Source organism: Hemiscyllium ocellatum, chromosome 23, assembly GCF_020745735.1.
Source record: "Hemiscyllium ocellatum isolate sHemOce1 chromosome 23, sHemOce1.pat.X.cur, whole genome shotgun sequence".
Lineage (NCBI taxonomy): Eukaryota > Metazoa > Chordata > Chondrichthyes > Orectolobiformes > Hemiscylliidae > Hemiscyllium > Hemiscyllium ocellatum.
The window spans coordinates 41,032,501-41,050,984 of NC_083423.1; the positions used below are offsets into that span (position 1 = coordinate 41,032,501).

Below are 18,484 nucleotides of genomic sequence, written 5' to 3' on the forward strand. Positions count from 1 at the left end.
ACACGACCAGCTATCCTTAGTAGCTACACACGCAGATGACAAGCAACATGAATTTGACTGAGACAACACTACTATTTTAGGACAAGCCAAACAGAGAACAGCCAGGGAATTCGTAGAGGCATGACACTCATCCACAAATTCAATCAATAAGTACATCGACCTGGACCCAATATACCGACCACTGCAGCGGACAGCTGGAACTGACAACCGCAAGCGGCATATTCAAACCACTACAAATGCCAGAGGAAAGATCACAGAAGTGCTTCACAGGAGGCTCCCAAGCACTGAGGATGTCACCTAGACAGGGGACGAAACATCTGCAATACAAATTCCCGGCTCGGCGAATAGAACCACAACAACGAGCACCCGAGCTACAAATCTTCTCACAAACGTTGAATGCAGCACCTTTCATTTATCTAAATTAAACTCCAGCTGCCACTCTTCAGCCCATTGGCCCATCTGATCAAGATCCCATTGTAATCAGAGATAACCTTCTTTGCTGTCCATAACACCTCCAATTTTGGTGTCATCTGCAAACTTACTAATGATACCTCTTATACTCACATCCAAATCATTTATGGACCCAGCACCAATCCTTGTGGCACACCACTGGTCACAGGACTTCAGTCTGAAAAACAACACGCCACCACCACCTTCTGTCTTCTACCTTTGAGTCAGTTCTGTATTCAAATGGCTAGTTCTTCCTGTATTCCGTGAGATCTATCCTTGCTAATCGGTCTCCCATGGGGAACCTTGTCGAACACTTTATTGAAGTTCATATAGATCATGTCTACCACTTTGCCCTCATCAATCCTCTTTGATACTTCTTCAAAAAACTCAATCAAGTTCGTGAGACATGACTTCCCACGCACAAAGCCACAATGACTATTCCATAAACAATCCTTGCCTTGCCAAATACATGAAGTCCTGTCCATCAGGATTCCCTCCAACAAATTGTCTACAAATTGCTTTCTCATATCCTCTTTTTGCTCTCCTGATTTCCCTCTTGAGTATCCTCCTACTACCTTTATACTCTTCTAAGGATTTACTTGATCTATCCCGTCTACACCTTATATATGTTTCCTTCTTTTTCTTAACCAAACCCTCAACTTCTCTAGTCATTCAGCATTCCCTACATCTACCAGCCTTTCCTTTCACCCTAACAGGAATATAAATCTCTGGACTCTCATTATCTCATTTCTTAAGACTTCCCAATTTCCAGCTGTCACTTTTCCTGCGAATGTCTGCCCCTAATCAGTTTTTGAAAGTCCTTTTCTAATACCGTCAAAATTAGCCTTTCTCCAATTTAGAACTTCAACTTCTAGATGTGTTCTGTCCTTTTCCATCACTATTTTAAAACTAATAGAATTATGGTCGCTGGGCCCAAAGTGCTCCCCCATTGACTCCTCAGTCACCTGCCCTGCCTATTTCAAGGTGGTTAAGTGGTTAACACTGCTGCCTCACAGTGTCAGGAACCCAGGTTCAATTCCCGCCTCGGGCGACTGTGTGGATTTCGCACATTCTCCCCATGTCTGGGTGCGTTTCCTTCGGGTGCTCTGGTTTACTCCAACAATCCAAAAGATGTGTAGGTCAGGTGAATTGGCCATGCTAAATTACCCATAGTGTTAGGTGCATTAGTCATGGATAAACATGGGGTGGGTAATGGGTCTGGGTGGGTTGCTCTTCAGATGGTTAATGTGGACTTGTTGGGCTGAAGGGCCTGTTTCCATTCTGTGGGGGATCTAATCTAATCTAATTTCCCAAGAGTAGGTCATATTTTGCACCTTCTCTAGTGGGTTCATCCACATACTGAATCAGAACATTTTCTTGGACACGCATAACAAATAACCTAGTTACTACGGGAGCCAACTGGGGTAATATATCCAGCAGCAAAAGTGTAGGATATTAGAGAAAGGCACAAACACTTTAAAGCATTAGAATTGGGGCTTATTTAACATAATATGGACAGAGACAGTAATGGTGTAAAAGAAGGAGATCTGTTTCTGAAATGATTCTATGAAATGAATGGACCAATTGTCAGGATGAGAACATTTTGCCAATAGTGATCATAATATCATAAAGTTTAGGTTATGTGGAATGCAATTAAGAGCATTATGGGATTAATATATTTAATCTGAGGGAAGCAAATTTCATTGGGGTGAGAACACATCTCTTTTCAGAACAATGGAACACCTTTAACGAAGGAATGATTCAGGAATTTCAATACACAGTTGAATGACAGGTCAACTCAGAACAGCCATCGGCAGAGCCCCTTAATGATGAAGGAGATAGAGTGTAAGCTGAAGCAGAAAAAAGAGCAAGTGTGATACATGTCAAGTTAATGTAAATGAGAACTAGGCTACACTTAGATCACAGTGGAAGTAAGAAAGGGAAAAAATGGCAAAATGTAAGAAGACTCTAGCAGCTTAAACAAAAAAAGGTCCAGCAGTCCTCTATGGGCATGTATAATTGGAAAGAGAGTAGGAGAAGCACTGGGGCTAAAACTCAAGTCTGCAGCTGGAGGCACGAGAATTAGCCAAAAAACTAAATTCATACTTTGCATTTGTCATTAACAAGAAAGCTGCTCCTGCTCCTGTCTTATATCTTTCTAATTGCAAACGAGATGCACAAACAGAGATTAGGAAAAATATGCGCAGAAATTTCTGAAGGTGACAATATGGTCGAGAACATGTCTAAAGGGGCATTTGGGATCATAAATGGAGAATGCAGAACCAATAAAGTTATGATTAATCTCCATAAAAATATGTATTGACCTCAATTTGATAATTATGTTCAATTTTTTGTATCGTATTTTAAGAAGCATGTGAAGTGTTTAGGGAGAATGTAGAAATGTTTTAACAGAATGATTCCAGGGGTGAGGTACTTTAGTTTGAGAGTAGATGGGCTGCTGTCCATAGAAGATTGAAAGAAGACAGAAATAATTTTCATCAGCCTATCTTGATTTTTGACTCAATGCCTCTATAATCCAAACCCAAGGATCCTATATGCCCACATAAACATGTTCTTAATCTGCACTGCCAACTTCTATAATTTGTGCACAAAATGCCCCTAGGTTCCTGTACCTGCATCTCCTTTGTCTGTGATGATCAATGGGCAATGATCTGACTTTGTTTCTCTCCATATATGCCATCTGACCTATTGAGAATTTCCAGCATTTGCTGTTTTTGTTTGAGATTTACAGCAACTTTAGTATTTTGGTTTTGCAGTTATGTTAAGACACGATTTATAGAGTGTTTACAATCCAGGTGATCATTTCGACAAAGACCATTTCCACTGGTGGAAGGGTAACAAACCAGGGGACACCACATTAAGAAGATTAAAGCAAAAGAATCCTACCGCAAGACCAAAGACAATGGGGAGGAATGCCCAAACAGACTTTGCACTGGGACATGCTGAGGATACGCCTGGTTTAAATTTTGACAAATGGTCCAGAGTCCTGTTTTGAATTGTATTGTTTTATACTTGTAGTATTAAAAAATCTATTTGTTCAATAAAAATATATTTTTAGAAAAAGCAAAAGAATCAATATGACAGAAGTAATAATTACAGGAAAAAGTAGTGAAGGTTTGAATTTCAATGTTGAACGATGTGATGGAGCAAGATGCGAATGTGGCATTCAAAAGAGAAGTGGATAATTGTCTGTAGAAAGAAAAAATAATGTTGCTTTGGGGAAAGAACAAGAAAAGGGTAATAACTCCATTACCCATTCAGAGTCGTTATAGACATAAAATACCAATAGTTCTCTGATTGATTCACACTGCAACAACTCTCTGATTTTACAACTTTCTATGTTTATGTCCTGTTATATCCCATGAACAATATTTTTTATTAAAGGGCACAATTTTAAAGATTTCAAAAGGTCACTTCTTACTCAGTTAATGATGTTAGAGGGATAAACAATCCAAATTTACTGTTTATTGTGTTGTACATACCAGATGCCGACGTCCAGTTGTAATAGTTGCAACACTTTCATTGTAAGACACAACTATTCCCCTCGCACAAGACATAGGAAGGCCCTCGAAACAGTAATAATTATCGACGAGAACTGAGAAATTGTACTTGGGAACTTGTTCTTCAACAAGTGTGTACGTGCAATTTTCAAAGAAATCGTACTGTGTACCACCGAAAGTGAGATAGTGGGGGTCTCCCCATACTTGACATTGGCCTGAAAGAAGATAGAGACCAGGGCAAAAGGAGACTCATTAATCATTTATAAAGAGTTTTGAATAAAAATAATCCATTCCAAAACTAAATGATACTTACAATAGCAATACCATTTCTCACATCCATTTTTATCGAGAAATTTCGCTGATTTTGGACATGTGGGCTTTGGATCTGGTAAACATTGCGTTGTCAGCGGTATTGTGGGTGAGGTAATAAATGTTGGGGTGTTTGTCAGTGTGGTTCTTGGCCATTCTTTGGTCATTGTAGATGCGGGTGTTGTTGGACCTATTGTATGTGTGGATGTGGGTGTCATAGAAACTGTGGTAGCTGTAGTTCTGTGCATTGTGGGAACTGTGGTAGTTGTGGATGTGGGTGTTGTTGGAACTGTGATAGTTGTGGATGTGTGTGTTGTTGGAACTGAGGTAGTTGTGGATGTGTGTGTTGTAGGAACTGTGGTAGTTGTGGATGTAGGTGTTGTTGGAACTGTGGTAGTTGTGGATGTGGGTGTTGTTGGAACTGTTGTAGCTGTGGATGTGGGTGTTGTGGGAACTGTGGTAGTTGTGGATGTAGGTGGTGTAGGAACTGTGGTAGTTGTGGATGTGAGTGTTGTTGGAACTGTGGTAGTTGTGGATGTGAGTGTTGTTGGAACTGTGGTGGTTGTGGATGTGGGTGTTGTAGGAACTGTGGTAGTTGTGGATGTGTGTGTTGTTGGAACTGAGGTAGTTGTGGATGTGTGTGTTGTTGGAACTGTGGTAGTTGTGGATGTGAGTGTTGTTGGAACTGTGGTAGTTATGGATGTGAGTGTTGTTGGAACTGTGGTAGATGTGGATGTGGGTGTTGTTGGAACTGTGGTAGTTGTGGATGTGTGTGTTGTTGGAACTGAGGTAGTTGTGGATGTGTGTGTTGTAGGAACTGCGGTAGTTGTGGATGTTTTTGTTGTTGGAACTATGGTAGATGTGGATGTGAGTGTTGTTGGAACTTTGGTAGTTGTGGATGTGGGTGTTGTTGGAACTGTGGTAGTTGTGGATATGGGTAGTGTAGGAACTGTGGCAGTTGTGGATGTGAGTGTTGTTGGAACTGTGGTAGTTGTGGATGTGAGTGTTGTTGGAACTGTGGTAGTTGTGGACATGGTTGTTGTTGGAACTGTGGTAGTTGTGGATGTGGGTGTTGTTGGAACTGTGATGGTTATGGATGTGGGTGTTGTTGGAACTGTGGTAGTTGTGGACATGGTTGTTGTTGGAACTGTGGTAGTTGTGGATGTGGGTGTTGTTGGAACTGTGGTAGTTGTGGATGTGGGTGTTGTTGGAACTGTGGTAGTTGTGGATGTGAGTGTTGTTGGAACTGTGGTAGATGTGGATGTGAGTGTTGTTGGAACTGTGGTAGTTGTGGATGTGAGTGTTGTAGGAACTGTGGTAGTTGTGGATGTGAGTGTTGTAGGAAGTGTTGTAGTTGTGGATGTGAGTGTTGTAGGAAGTGTTGTAGTTGTGGATGTGAGTGTTGTTGGAACTGTGGTAGTTGTGGATGTGCGTGTTGTAGGAACTGTGGTAGTTGTGGATGTGAGTGTTGTTGGAACTGTGGTAGTTGTGGATGTGGGTGTTGTGGAAACTGTGGTAGTTGTGGATGTGGGTGTTGTGGAAACTGTGGTACTTGTGGATGTGGTTGTGGGAACTGTGGTAGTTGTGGACATGGTTGTTGTTGGAACTGTGGTAGTTGTGGATGTGCGTGTTGCAGGAACTGTGGTAGTTGTGGATGTGGGTGTTGTGGAAACTGTGGTACTTGTGGATGTGGTTGTTGTTGGAACTGTGGTAGTTGTGGACATGGTTGTTGTTGGAAGTGTGGTAGTTGTGGATGTGGGTGTTGTTGGAACTGTGGTAGTTGTGGATGTGAGTGTTGTTGGAACTGTGGTAGTTGTGGATGTGAGTGTTGTAGGAAGTGTTGTAGTTGTGGATGTGAGTGTTGTTGGAACTGTGGTAGTTGTGGATGTGGGTGTTGTAGGAAGTGTTGTAGTTGTGGATGTTAGTGTTGTAGGAAGTGTTGTAGTTGTGGATGTGGGTGTTGTGGGAACTGTGGTAGTTGTGGATGTGAGTGTTGTAGGAACTGTGGTAGTTGTGGATGTGGGTGTTGTAGGAACTGTGGTAGTTGTGGTTGTGAGTGTTGTTGGAACTGTGGTAGTTGTGGACATGGTTGTTGTTGGAAGTGTGGTAGTTGTGGATGTGGGTGTTGTTGGAACTGTGGTAGTTGTGGATGTGAGTGTTGTTGGAACTGTGGTAGTTGTGGATGTGAGTGTTGTAGGAAGTGTTGTAGTTGTGGATGTGAGTGTTGTTGGAACTGTGGTAGTTGTGGATGTGGGTGTTGTAGGAAGTGTTGTAGTTGTGGATGTTAGTGTTGTAGGAAGTGTTGTAGTTGTGGATGTGTGTGTTGTTGGAACTGAGGTAGTTGTGGATGTGTGTGTTGTAGGAACTGCGGTAGTTGTGGATGTTTTTGTTGTTGGAACTATGGTAGATGTGGATGTGAGTGTTGTTGGAACTTTGGTAGTTGTGGATGTGGGTGTTGTTGGAACTGTGGTAGTTGTGGATATGGGTAGTGTAGGAACTGTGGCAGTTGTGGATGTGAGTGTTGTTGGAACTGTGGTAGTTGTGGATGTGAGTGTTGTTGGAACTGTGGTAGTTGTGGACATGGTTGTTGTTGGAACTGTGGTAGTTGTGGATGTGGGTGTTGTTGGAACTGTGATGGTTATGGATGTGGGTGTTGTTGGAACTGTGGTAGTTGTGGACATGGTTGTTGTTGGAACTGTGGTAGTTGTGGATGTGGGTGTTGTTGGAACTGTGGTAGTTGTGGATGTGGGTGTTGTTGGAACTGTGGTAGTTGTGGATGTGAGTGTTGTTGGAACTGTGGTAGATGTGGATGTGAGTGTTGTTGGAACTGTGGTAGTTGTGGATGTGAGTGTTGTAGGAACTGTGGTAGTTGTGGATGTGAGTGTTGTAGGAAGTGTTGTAGTTGTGGATGTGAGTGTTGTAGGAAGTGTTGTAGTTGTGGATGTGAGTGTTGTTGGAACTGTGGTAGTTGTGGATGTGCGTGTTGTAGGAACTGTGGTAGTTGTGGATGTGAGTGTTGTTGGAACTGTGGTAGTTGTGGATGTGGGTGTTGTGGAAACTGTGGTAGTTGTGGATGTGGGTGTTGTGGAAACTGTGGTACTTGTGGATGTGGTTGTGGGAACTGTGGTAGTTGTGGACATGGTTGTTGTTGGAACTGTGGTAGTTGTGGATGTGCGTGTTGCAGGAACTGTGGTAGTTGTGGATGTGGGTGTTGTGGAAACTGTGGTACTTGTGGATGTGGTTGTTGTTGGAACTGTGGTAGTTGTGGACATGGTTGTTGTTGGAAGTGTGGTAGTTGTGGATGTGGGTGTTGTTGGAACTGTGGTAGTTGTGGATGTGAGTGTTGTTGGAACTGTGGTAGTTGTGGATGTGAGTGTTGTAGGAAGTGTTGTAGTTGTGGATGTGAGTGTTGTTGGAACTGTGGTAGTTGTGGATGTGGGTGTTGTAGGAAGTGTTGTAGTTGTGGATGTTAGTGTTGTAGGAAGTGTTGTAGTTGTGGATGTGGGTGTTGTGGGAACTGTGGTAGTTGTGGATGTGAGTGTTGTAGGAACTGTGGTAGTTGTGGATGTGGGTGTTGTAGGAACTGTGGTAGTTGTGGTTGTGAGTGTTGTTGGAACTGTGGTAGTTGTGGATGTGGGTGTTGTAGGAAGTGTTGTAGTTGTGGATGTGAGTGTTGTAGGAAGTGTTGTAGTTGTGGATGTGGTTGTAGGAACTGTGGTAGTTGTGGATGTGAGTGTTGTAGGAACTGTGGTAGTTGTGGATGTGAGTGTTGTTGGAACTGTGGTAGTTGTGGATGTGGGTGTTGTAGGAAGTGTTGTAGTTGTGGATGTGGGTGTTGTAGGAACTGTGGTAGTTGTGGATGTGGGTGTTGTAGGAACTGTGGTAGTTGTGGATGTGAGTGTTGTTGGAACTGTGGTAGATGTGGATGTGAGTGTTGTTGGAACTTTGGTAGTTGTGGATGTGGGTGTTGTTGGAACTGTGGTAGTTGTGGATGTGGGTGGTGTAGGAACTGTGGCAGTTGTGGATGTGAGTGTTGTTGGAAAAGTGGTAGTTGTGGATGTGAGTGTTGTTGGAACTGTGGTAGTTGTGGACATGGTTGTTGTTGGAACTGTGGTAGTTGTGTATGTGGGTGTTGTTGGAACTGTGGTAGTTATGGATGTGGGTGTTGTTGGAACTGTGGTAGTTGTGGACGTGGTTGTTGTTGGAACTGTGGTAGTTGTGGATGTGTGTGTTGTTGGAACTGTGGTAGTTGTGGATGTGGGTGTTGTTGGAACTGTGGTAGTTGTGGATGTGAGTGTTGTTGGAACTGTGGTAGTTGTGGATGTGAGTGTTGTAGGAAGTGTTGTAGTTGTGGATGTGAGTGTTGTTGAAACTGTGGTAGTTGTGGATGTGGGTGTTGTAGGAAGTGTTGTAGTTGTGGATGTGAGTGTTGTAGGAAGTGTTGTAGTTGTGGATGTGGGTGTTGTGGGAACTGTGGTAGTTGTGGATGTGAGTGTTGTCGGAACTGTGGTAGTTGTGGATGTGGGTGTTGTAGGAACTGTGGTATTTGTGGTTGCGAGTGTTGTTGGAACTGTTGTAGTTGTCGATGTGGGTGTTGTATGAAGTGTTGTAGTTGTGGATGTGAGTGTTGTAGGAAGTGTTGTAGTTGTGGATGTGGTTGTAGGAAGTGTGGTAGTTGTGGATGTGAGTGTTGTAGGAACTGTGGTAGTTGTGGATGTGAGTGTTGTTGGAACTGTGGTAGTTGTGGATGTGGGTGTTGTAGGTAGTGTTGTAGTTGTGGATGTGAGTGTTGTAGGAAGTGTTGTAGTTGTGGATGTGAGTGTTGTTGGAACTGTGGTAGTTGTGGATGTGGGTGTTGTAGGAAGTGTTGTAGTTGTGGATGTGAGTGTTGTAGGAAGTGTTGTAGTTGTGGATGTGGGTGTTGTGGGAACTGTGGTAGTTGTGGATGTGAGTGTTGTCGGAACTGTGGTAGTTGTGGATGTGGGTGTTGTAGGAACTGTGGTAGTTGTGGTTGCGAGTGTTGTTGGAACTGTGGTCGTTGTGGATGTGAGTGTTGTTGGAACTGTGGTAGTTGTGGATGTGAGTGTTGTAGGAACTGTGGTAGTTGTGGATGTGAGTGTTGTAGGAACTGTGGTAGTTGTGGATGTGGGTGTTGTAGGAACTGTGGTAGTTGTGGTTGTGAGTGTTGTTGGAACTGTGATAGTTGTGGATGTGGGTGTTGTAGGAAGTGTTGTAGTTGTGGATGTGGTTGTAGGAACTGTGGTAGTTGTGGATGTGAGTGTTGTTGGAGCTGTGGTAGTTGTGGATGTGGGTGTTGTAGGTAGTGTTGTAGTTGTGGATGTGAGTGTTGTAGGAGGTGTTGTAGTTGTGGATGTGAGTGTTGTTGGAACTGTGGTAGTTGTGGATGTGAGTGTTGTAGGAAGTGTTGTAGTTGTGGATGTGAGTGTTGTAGGAACTGTGGTAGTTGTGGATGTGGGTGTTGTAGGTACTGTGGTAGTTGTGGATGTGAGTGTTGTTGGAACTGTGGTAGTTGTGGATGTGAGTGTTGTAGGAACTGTGGTCGTTGTGGATGTGAGAGTTGTAGGAACTGTGGTAGTTGTGGATGTGGGTGTTGTAGGAACTGTGGTAGTTGTGGTTGTGAGTGTTGTTGGAACTGTGATAGTTGTGGATGTGGGTGTTGTAGGAAGTGTTGTAGTTGTGGATGTGAGTGTTGTAGGAAGTGTTGTAGTTGTGGATGTGGTTGTAGGAACTGTGGTAGTTGTGGATGTGAGTGTTGTAGGAACTGTGGTAGTTGTGGATGTGAGTGTTGTTGGAACTGTGGTAGTTGTGGATGTGGGTGTTGTAGGAAGTGTTGTAGTTGTGGATGTGAGTGTTGTAGGAACTGTGGTAGTTGTGGATGTGGGTGTTGTAGGAACTGTGGTAGTTGTGGATGTGAGTGTTGGAACTGTGGTAGTTGTGGATGTGAGTGTTGTAGGAACTGTGGTATTTGTGGATGTGAGTGTTGTGGGAACTGTGGTAGATGTGGATGTGGGTGTTGTAGGAACTGTGGTAGATGTGGATGTGGGTGTTGTGGGAAATGTGGTAGTTGTGGATGTGAGTGTTGTGGGAACTGTGGTAGATGTGGATGTGCGTGTTGTTGGAACTGTGGTAGTTGTGGATGTGGGTGTTGTAGGAACTGTGGTAGTTGTGGATGTGAGTGTTGTTGGAACTGTGGTAGTTGTGGATGTGAGTGTTGTGGGAACTGTGGTAGATGTGGATGTGGGTGTTGTGGGAACTGTGGTAGATGTGGATGTGGGTGTTGTTGGAACTGTGGTAGATGTGGATGTGGTTGTTGTAGGAACTGTGGTAGTTGTGGATGTGGGTGTCGTGGGAACTGTGGTAGTTGTGGATGAGGGTCTTGGAACTGTGGTAGATGTGGATGTGGTTGTTGTAGGAACTGTGGTAGTTGTGGATGTGGGTGTTGTGGGAAATGTGGTAGTTGTGGATGTGAGTGTTTTTGGAACTGTGGTAGATGTGGATGTGCGTGTTCTTGGAACTGTGGTAGTTGTGGATGTGTGTGTTGTAGGAACTGTGGTAGTTGTGGATGTGAGTGTTGTGGGAACTGTGGTAGTTGTGGATGTGAGTGTTGTTGGAACTGTGGTAGATGTGGATGTGGTTGTTGTTGGAACTGTGGTAGTTGTGGATGTGGGTGTTGTGAGAACTGTGGTAGTTGTGGATATGGGTGTTGTGGGAACTGTGGTAGTTGTGGATGTGAGTGTTGTTGGAACTGTGGTAGTTGTGGACATGGTTGTTGTTGGAACTGAGGTAGTTGTGGATGTGTGTGTTGTTGGAACAGAGGTAGTTGTGGATGTGGGTGTTGTTGGAACTGTGGTAGTTGTGGATGTGGGTGGTGTAGGAACTGTGGTAGTTGTGGATGTGAGTGTTGTTGGAACTGTGGTAGTTGTGGATGTGGGTGTTGTTGGAACTGTGGTAGTTGTGGATGTGGGTGGTGTAGGAACTGTGGTAGTTGTGGATGTGAGTGTTGTTGGAACTGTGGTAGATGTGGATGTGAGTGTTGTAGGAACTGTGGTAGTTGTGGATGTGGGTGTTGTTGGAACTGTGGTAGTTGTGGATGTGGGTGGTGTAGGAACTGTGGTAGTTGTGGATGTAGGTGTTGTGGGAACTGTGATAGTTGTGGATGTAGGTGTTGTGGGAACTGTGGTAGTTGTGGATGTGTGTGTTGTTGGAACTGTGGTAGTTGTGGGTGTGGGTGTTGTGGGAACTGTGGTAGTTGTGGATGTGGATGTTGTGGAAACTGTGGTAGTTGTGGATGTGGTTGTTGTTGGAAGTGTGGTAGTTGTGGATGTGGGTATTGTGGGAACTGTGGTAGTTGTGGATATGGGTGTTGTGGGAACTGTGGTAGATGTGGATGTGGTTTTTGTTGAAACTGTGGTAGTTGTGGGTGTGTCTGTTGTGGGAACTGTGGTAGTTGTGGATGTGGATGTTGGAACTGTGGTAGATGTGGATGTGAGTGTTGTTGAAACTGTGGTTGTTGTGGATGTGGGTGTTGTTGGAACTGTGGTAGTTGTGGAAGAGGGTGTTGTGGGAACTGTGGTAGTTGTGGAAGTGGGTGTTGTACGAACTGTGGTAGTTGTGGATGTGAGTGTTGTTGGAACTGTGGTAGTTGTGGATGTGGGTGTTGGAACTGTGGTAGATGTGGATGTGGGTGTTGTTGGAACTGTGGTAGTTGTGGATGTGAGTGTTGTTGGAACTGTGGTAGTTGTGGATGTGCGTGTTGTGAGAACTGTGGTAGATGTGGATGTGGTTGTTGTGGGAAGTGTGGTAGTTGTGGATGTGAGTGTTGTTGGAACTGTGGTAGTTGTGGATGTGAGTGTTGTAGGAACTGTGGTAGTTGTGGATGTGGGTGTTGTTGGAACTGTGGTAGATGTGGATGTGAGTGTTGTTGGAACTGTGGTAGTTGTGGTTGTGGGTGTTGTGGGAACTGTGGTAGTTGTGAATGTGAGTGTTGTTGGAACTGTGGTAGGTGTGGATGTGAGTGTTGTAGGAACTGTGGTATTTGTGGATGTGAGTGTTGTTGGAACTGTTGTAGTTGTGGATGTGGGTGTTGTTGGAACTGTGGTAGATGTGGATGTGAGTGTTGTTGGAACTGTGGTAGATGTGGATGTGAGTGTTGTTGGAACTGTGGTAGTTGTGGATGTGGGTGTTGTTGGAACTGTGGTAGTTGTGGATGTGGGTGTTGTTGGAACTGTGGTACTTGTGGATGTGGGTGTTGTTGGAACTGTGGTAGTTGTGGATGTGGGTGTTGTTGGAACTGTGGTAGTTGTGGGTGTGGGTGTTGTGGGAACTGTGGTAGTTGTGGATGTGGGTGTTGTTGGAACTGTGGTAGGTGTGGATGTCGATGTTGTTGGTACTGTGGTAGTTGTGGTTGTGAGTGTTGTTGGAACTGTTGTAGTTGTGGATGTTGTTGTTGGAACTGTGGTAGGTGTGGATGTGGGTGTTGTGGAAACTGTGGTAGGTGTGAATGTGGGTGTTGTTGGAACTGTGGTAGTTGTGGATGTGGGTGTTGTTGGAACTGTGGTAGTTGTGGATGTGGGTGTTGTTGGAACTGTGGTAGATGTGGATGTGGATGTTGTGGGAACTGTGGTAGTTGTGGATGTGAGTGTTGTTGGAACTGTTGTAGCTGTGGATGTGGGTATTGTTGGAACTGTGGTAGCTGTGGATGTGGTTGTTGTTGGAACTGTGGTAGTTGTGGAAGTGGGTGTTGTGGGAACTGTGGTAGTTGTGGATGTGGGTGCTGTTGGAACTGTGGTAGTTGTGGATGTGGATGTTGTGGGAACTGTGGCAGTTGTGTTTGTTACTGATGTTTTTGGAGTAGCTGTTGTGCTGGGTGATGGGTGCTGACAGCAAACTCTTATCCTGTAGTCCAAACACATTAAATTGTTTTCGGATGCCTGATGACTGTAAGTACAAACAAGTCCTATTTCTTTATCGCATGTCACGTTATCTTTCGTCTCATTGATTGGGCGCTGGGGAAATTTGAGAGCCTCACACTGAATGTCTGTAATTTGATAGGGATAGAATGGACACAGAGAACTTGACATTTGGTTTAATAACTCGGTGTCTGCTCTGTTTTGCAGAGTTGGTGTGTTTTCATTAAACCATGGAGACCATTTGCCTTTACACCTTCCTGTAAGGTAAAAATACGACAGAAAACAACATAATCAGAAACAAATCCATTATTACCGAATGTGTTTCGAGTCTTTGCTGAGTATTAGACAATAGCAATTTATCATGGAATTGAAGGATATTTTGTACTAACTTTAAGTTTAAAAGCAATCTCTAGAATCCAAAAGCGTTTTATGAGTCACTGCCATAGTTTTGTTCACTAAGTTTTTTTTCTTTGGATGTGGGCATTGATAGGAAGGCCAGAATTTGTTGTCAATTTTCGCTTGAATTGAATGGTTTACTAGATCATTTCAAAGGACAGTCAACAGTCAACCAACAAATTGCTCTGGATCTGGAGTCACGTTTAGGCCAGACCTGAGCAGGTTGGTGGATTTCCTTCCTTAAAATATATTAGTGACCTGGATGGGCCTTTTAACAATAGCAATAGTTTCACCATGGCTGAGACAAGCTTTTCATTCCAGACATATTAATAATTTAAATTCCAAGCGCTATTTTGGTGCGATTTAAACCTGGGTCATCAATGTAGTAAGCTACCACTACAATAATACAATGACATTACCATCAGGCTAAATTCTCTCCAACAAGCATGAAGAATTAGTTGACTTTCTTGCCATCATATGATTCCCTCTTGTGAGAGTGATGGCTCATTTCGAGCTGTACCCATATGAATCAATGGACCCCGAAACCAAACTATTTGCAGAGATGTTTTCCTTGCACAAAAGTGAATTGAATCTATTTTATAACTCAAGATTCAAACCACCACACTCTCTGTGCAATCCACACATTTGACTATAAGGCCATGCAATCTTCTCCAATTTGTCCACAGAATCAGGCTGCTCCTCATTTGTTTTTCCTGGATAGAGTCTTTATCTCCATTCATGGGAGACTTTACCCGAAACAGCGGAAAGTTTTTCCAGTGATAGGAAAGTGCATCAGTATTTTGTTTTATTGTGAATAGGCAGGCCAATAGCTATTTCACTCTCTAGGTCTGGTAACACTATTTTCTTGCAAGGCCACCTTGTCAACTAACACATTATTAATTACTTTTGTTCATTCAAGGGATTGGAGATTGCTAGCCAAGCCAGCATTTGTCCCTCAGTCCTAATCATTCTTGAGTGGTTGGTGATGGGCCACCTTCCTGAGTTGTTCCAGTCCATCTTGGAGATGCCATCAGGAAGACAGTGAAGCAGTGCTCTCCTTGCACTTGCTGTAATATAGTCTAATGCATTCACTGTTCACAATGTGGTATCCTCAACTTTGGGGAAATGAGACGTAGATTGGGTGACCACTTCATAGAACACCTACCTTCTGTCCTCAAAAAACACCCTGAGTGTCCAGCTACCTGCCACTTCAACACACCACCCTTTACCCTGACCATTATCTCAGACTTAGGCTTGCTACAATGCTCCAGAGAAGCTTAGTGCAAGCTGGAAGAACAGCAGCTCATTCTTCATTTGGAAACTCTGCAGCCATCTGGACTCAATACAGTATCTAGTCTAACAACTTTGTGGCTTGAGCTCTCCAAATTCTTTACCCCATTCCCCACACACCAGGCCTTGTTAACCATTATCAGTCCCTATTATTGACTATCCAATCTCCTAGCCAGTTTGTTACCCATTCCTTTGTCTGCCCAATTACCCTTCTCTCTCTTTGGGCTCTATCCCCACCTATCGTTGAGAGTATTAGAATAATAGAGACATATAGCATGGAAACAGACCATTCCGTCAAACTTGTCCAATGCTGACCAGATATCCCATATTTTCCCTGGAGTCGGGGAGTCCAGGACTAGAGGGCATAGGTTTAGGGTGAGAGGGGAAAGACTTAAAAGGGACCAAAGGGTCAATATTCTCTCAGAGAGTGGTGCGTGTATGGAATGAGCTGTCAGAGGAAGTGGTGGAGTCTGGGACAATTACAACGTTTTAAATGCTAACAAATGGGACCAGATCAGGTTAGGATATCTGGTCAGCATGGACGAGTTGGACTGAGGGGTTTGTTTCTGTGCTGTACATCTTTGTGTCTCAATGACTCTTATTAGTCCCATTTGCCAGCATTTTAAATGTTGTAATTGTAACTGCTGACCAGATATCCGAACCTAATCTGTTCCCATTTGCCAGCATTTGGCCCATAAACATTTCCTATTTGCATACAAATCCAGATGTCTTTCAAATGCTGTAATTGTATCAGTTTCTTCTGGCAGCTCATTCCATACATGCACCACCCTCTGCATGAAAACGTTGCCCCTCAGGTCCTTTTCATATTTTTCCACTTTCACAGTAAACCTCTGCCCTCTAGTATTGGACACTCCCATCGCGGGGTAAAGTCATTGTCTATTTACCCTATCTTTGCTCCTCATGATTTAATAAAAATCTACAATGTCACCCCTCAGTCTCCAACATCCCAGCCAATTCAGTCTCTCACTATAACTCAAATCCTTCAACCATGGCAACATCCTTGTAAATCTTTTCTGAACCCTTTCTGTTTTTACAACTTTCTTCCTAAAGCAGTGTGTCCAGAATTTCATACAATACTCCAAAATGGCAGAACCAGCGAATTGGAAAACAGCAAATGTGACACCCGGGGTTAAAAAGGGCAGTAGACGAAAGATGGGGAATTATAGATCGGTTAGTTTAACTTCTTTAGTGGGGAAGATGCTTGAGTCAATTATCAAAGAAGGAATAGCAAGGCATCTGGATAGAAATTGTCCCACTGGGCAGATGCAGCATATGTTCATAGAATCCTTACATTGTGGAAACAAGCCCTTCGGCCCAATAAATCCACACCGACCCTCTGAGGAGTATCCTACCAAAATCCATTCCTCTACCCTATTACTCTACATTTACATCTGACTAATGCAGCTAACCTTCATATCCCTGAACTCTATGGGCAATTTAGCATGGCCAACTCACTTAATCTGCACATCTTTAGATTGTGGGAGGAAACAGGAGCACCCGGAGGAAACCCAGGCAGACACGGGGAGAATGTGTAAACTCCACACAGACCACTGCCCGTGGCTGGAATTAAACCTGGGTCTCTGGCGCTTAACTAGTCTTTTGGCATTCTATGAAGACATTACGGACACTGGACAATGGGGAGCCGGTGGATGAGGTGTGCCTAGATTTCCAATGAAATCATTCATTTTGGTTGGAATAACAGTAAAAATGGCCTATTACTTGAATGGTAAGATGTTGCAGCATGCTGCTCTGCAGAGGGACCTGGGTGTCTTTGTGCATGAATCACAGAGGGTTATTCTGCAGGTACAATAGGTAATTAGGAAAGCAATGGAATTGTGTCCTTTGTTGCTAATGAGATTGAGTTTAAATGCATGGAGATTATGTTGCAGCTATATGGATGAGGCCACACCTGGAGTGCTGCATGCAGTTTTAGTCTTCTTACTTGAGAAAGGATGTACTGGCACTGGAGGGGGTGAAGAGGAGGTTCACTAGGTTGATTTCAGAGGTGAGGGGGTTGGCTTATGAGGACAGACTGAGTAGACTAGGATTATATTCATTGGAATTTAGAAGAATGAGGGGGAATCGTAGAGAAATATAAACCAATGAAGGGAATAGATAAGAGAGACGTAGAGAGGATGTTTCCACTGGCAGGTGAAACTAGGACAAGAGAGCATAACCTCAAAATTAAAGGGATCAGATTTTGGACTGAGTTGAGAAGGAACATTTTCACCCAGAGGGTTGTCAATCTATGGAATTCCTTGCCCAGGCAGGTAGTTGATGCTGCTTCAGTAAATGTTAGATTTTTTTTGAACAATGAAGGAATTAAGGGTTACGGTGAGAGGGCGGATAACTGGAACTGAGGCCACAAAAAGATCAGCCATGATCTCATTGAATGGTGGAGCAGGCTCAAAGGACCACATGGCCTACACCAGCTCCTAGTTCTTAGGTTCTTATGAACCAATATCCTAGACATCTGCAACCCGATGTCTCAACTCCTATACACAATGCACTGACCAATAAAAGCAAGCAAACCAAATGCCTTCCTCCTCTCCCCCACCCTATCTTCTGCATAAAAACCAACATCTTCCGAGCTATCATCAGTTCTGAAGAAGGGTCACTTGACCCAACATGTTAAATCTGATTTCTCTTCACAGATGCTGCCAGAACTGCTGAGCCTTTCCAGCAATTTCTGTTCTTTCTGATTTCTAGCATCCACATTTCTTTTGGTTTTTATTTGGTGATAGGTAGTATACCCATCGTATTTTTAGGAAGAGATTTCCAGTGTTTTGACTCACTTACAGGGAAAGAACAGTGATGTAATTTCAAGTCAGGATAGTATAGGGTTTTCAGGTGGTCGTCTTTGTGCTTCTAGCTGGTAGACGTTGTGGGTTTAGAAAGTGCTGTTGGACGAGCCTTGGTGGCCTGTTGCATTCCTATATACAATACACAATGCTGCCACTGTGCATCGGTGATGGACAGAGTGAATGGCTAAGGTGGTAGGTTTGCGGCAATCAACTAGGCTTTGTCCTGAATTATGTTGTGCTTCTTGACTGTTGCACTCATTCAGCCAAGTGAAGAGAATCCATCACATGTCAGACTTGTGACATAGATGGTGGGAGAAAGTGAGGACTGCAGATACTGGAGATCAAACTCAGAAAGTGTGGTGCTAGAAAAGCACAGCTGGTTAGGCAGCATCCAAGGAGCACAATGTTTCAGGCATAAGCTCTTCTTCAGGAATGTTTCCGATGAAGGGCTTATGTTTGAACCATCAACTCTCCTGTTCCTCGGATGCTGCCTGACTGGCTGTGCTCTTCCAGCACCACACTTTTTGACTTCTCGATGGTGGACAGATTTGGGGAATTGATAGATGAGTAATGCAGTGCAGAATTTCCAACTTCTGATCATGTAAAGTATGAGCAGTAGCAGAACATTTGACCTAATGAACCTACATTGCTTTTTAATAAGATCATAGCTGATCTGATTGGCAGCCTTTATGCTCTTATCCTGTATGTCTCCCATAATCCTTAACTTCTGTGTCAATCGAAAATCTAACTCAGCCTTCACCAT

At 43.6% G+C, this 18,484-nt stretch overlaps 1 protein-coding gene across 1 annotated transcript in view; it reads right to left on the minus strand.

Moving 5' to 3' along the window:
* The window catches only part of LOC132826610 (mucin-2-like), a 45,297-nt gene extending 26,813 nt beyond the window's left edge, over positions 1-18,484 (minus strand). Inside the window, exons 1-3 of the mRNA XM_060842564.1 lie at positions 18,367-18,484; positions 7,079-10,029; positions 6,340-6,394 (exon numbers count right to left, since the gene is read on the minus strand). Coding sequence (XP_060698547.1) covers positions 6,340-6,394; positions 7,079-10,029; positions 18,367-18,484 — 3,124 coding nt within the window. The remainder of the gene's footprint in view (positions 1-6,339; positions 6,395-7,078; positions 10,030-18,366) is intronic.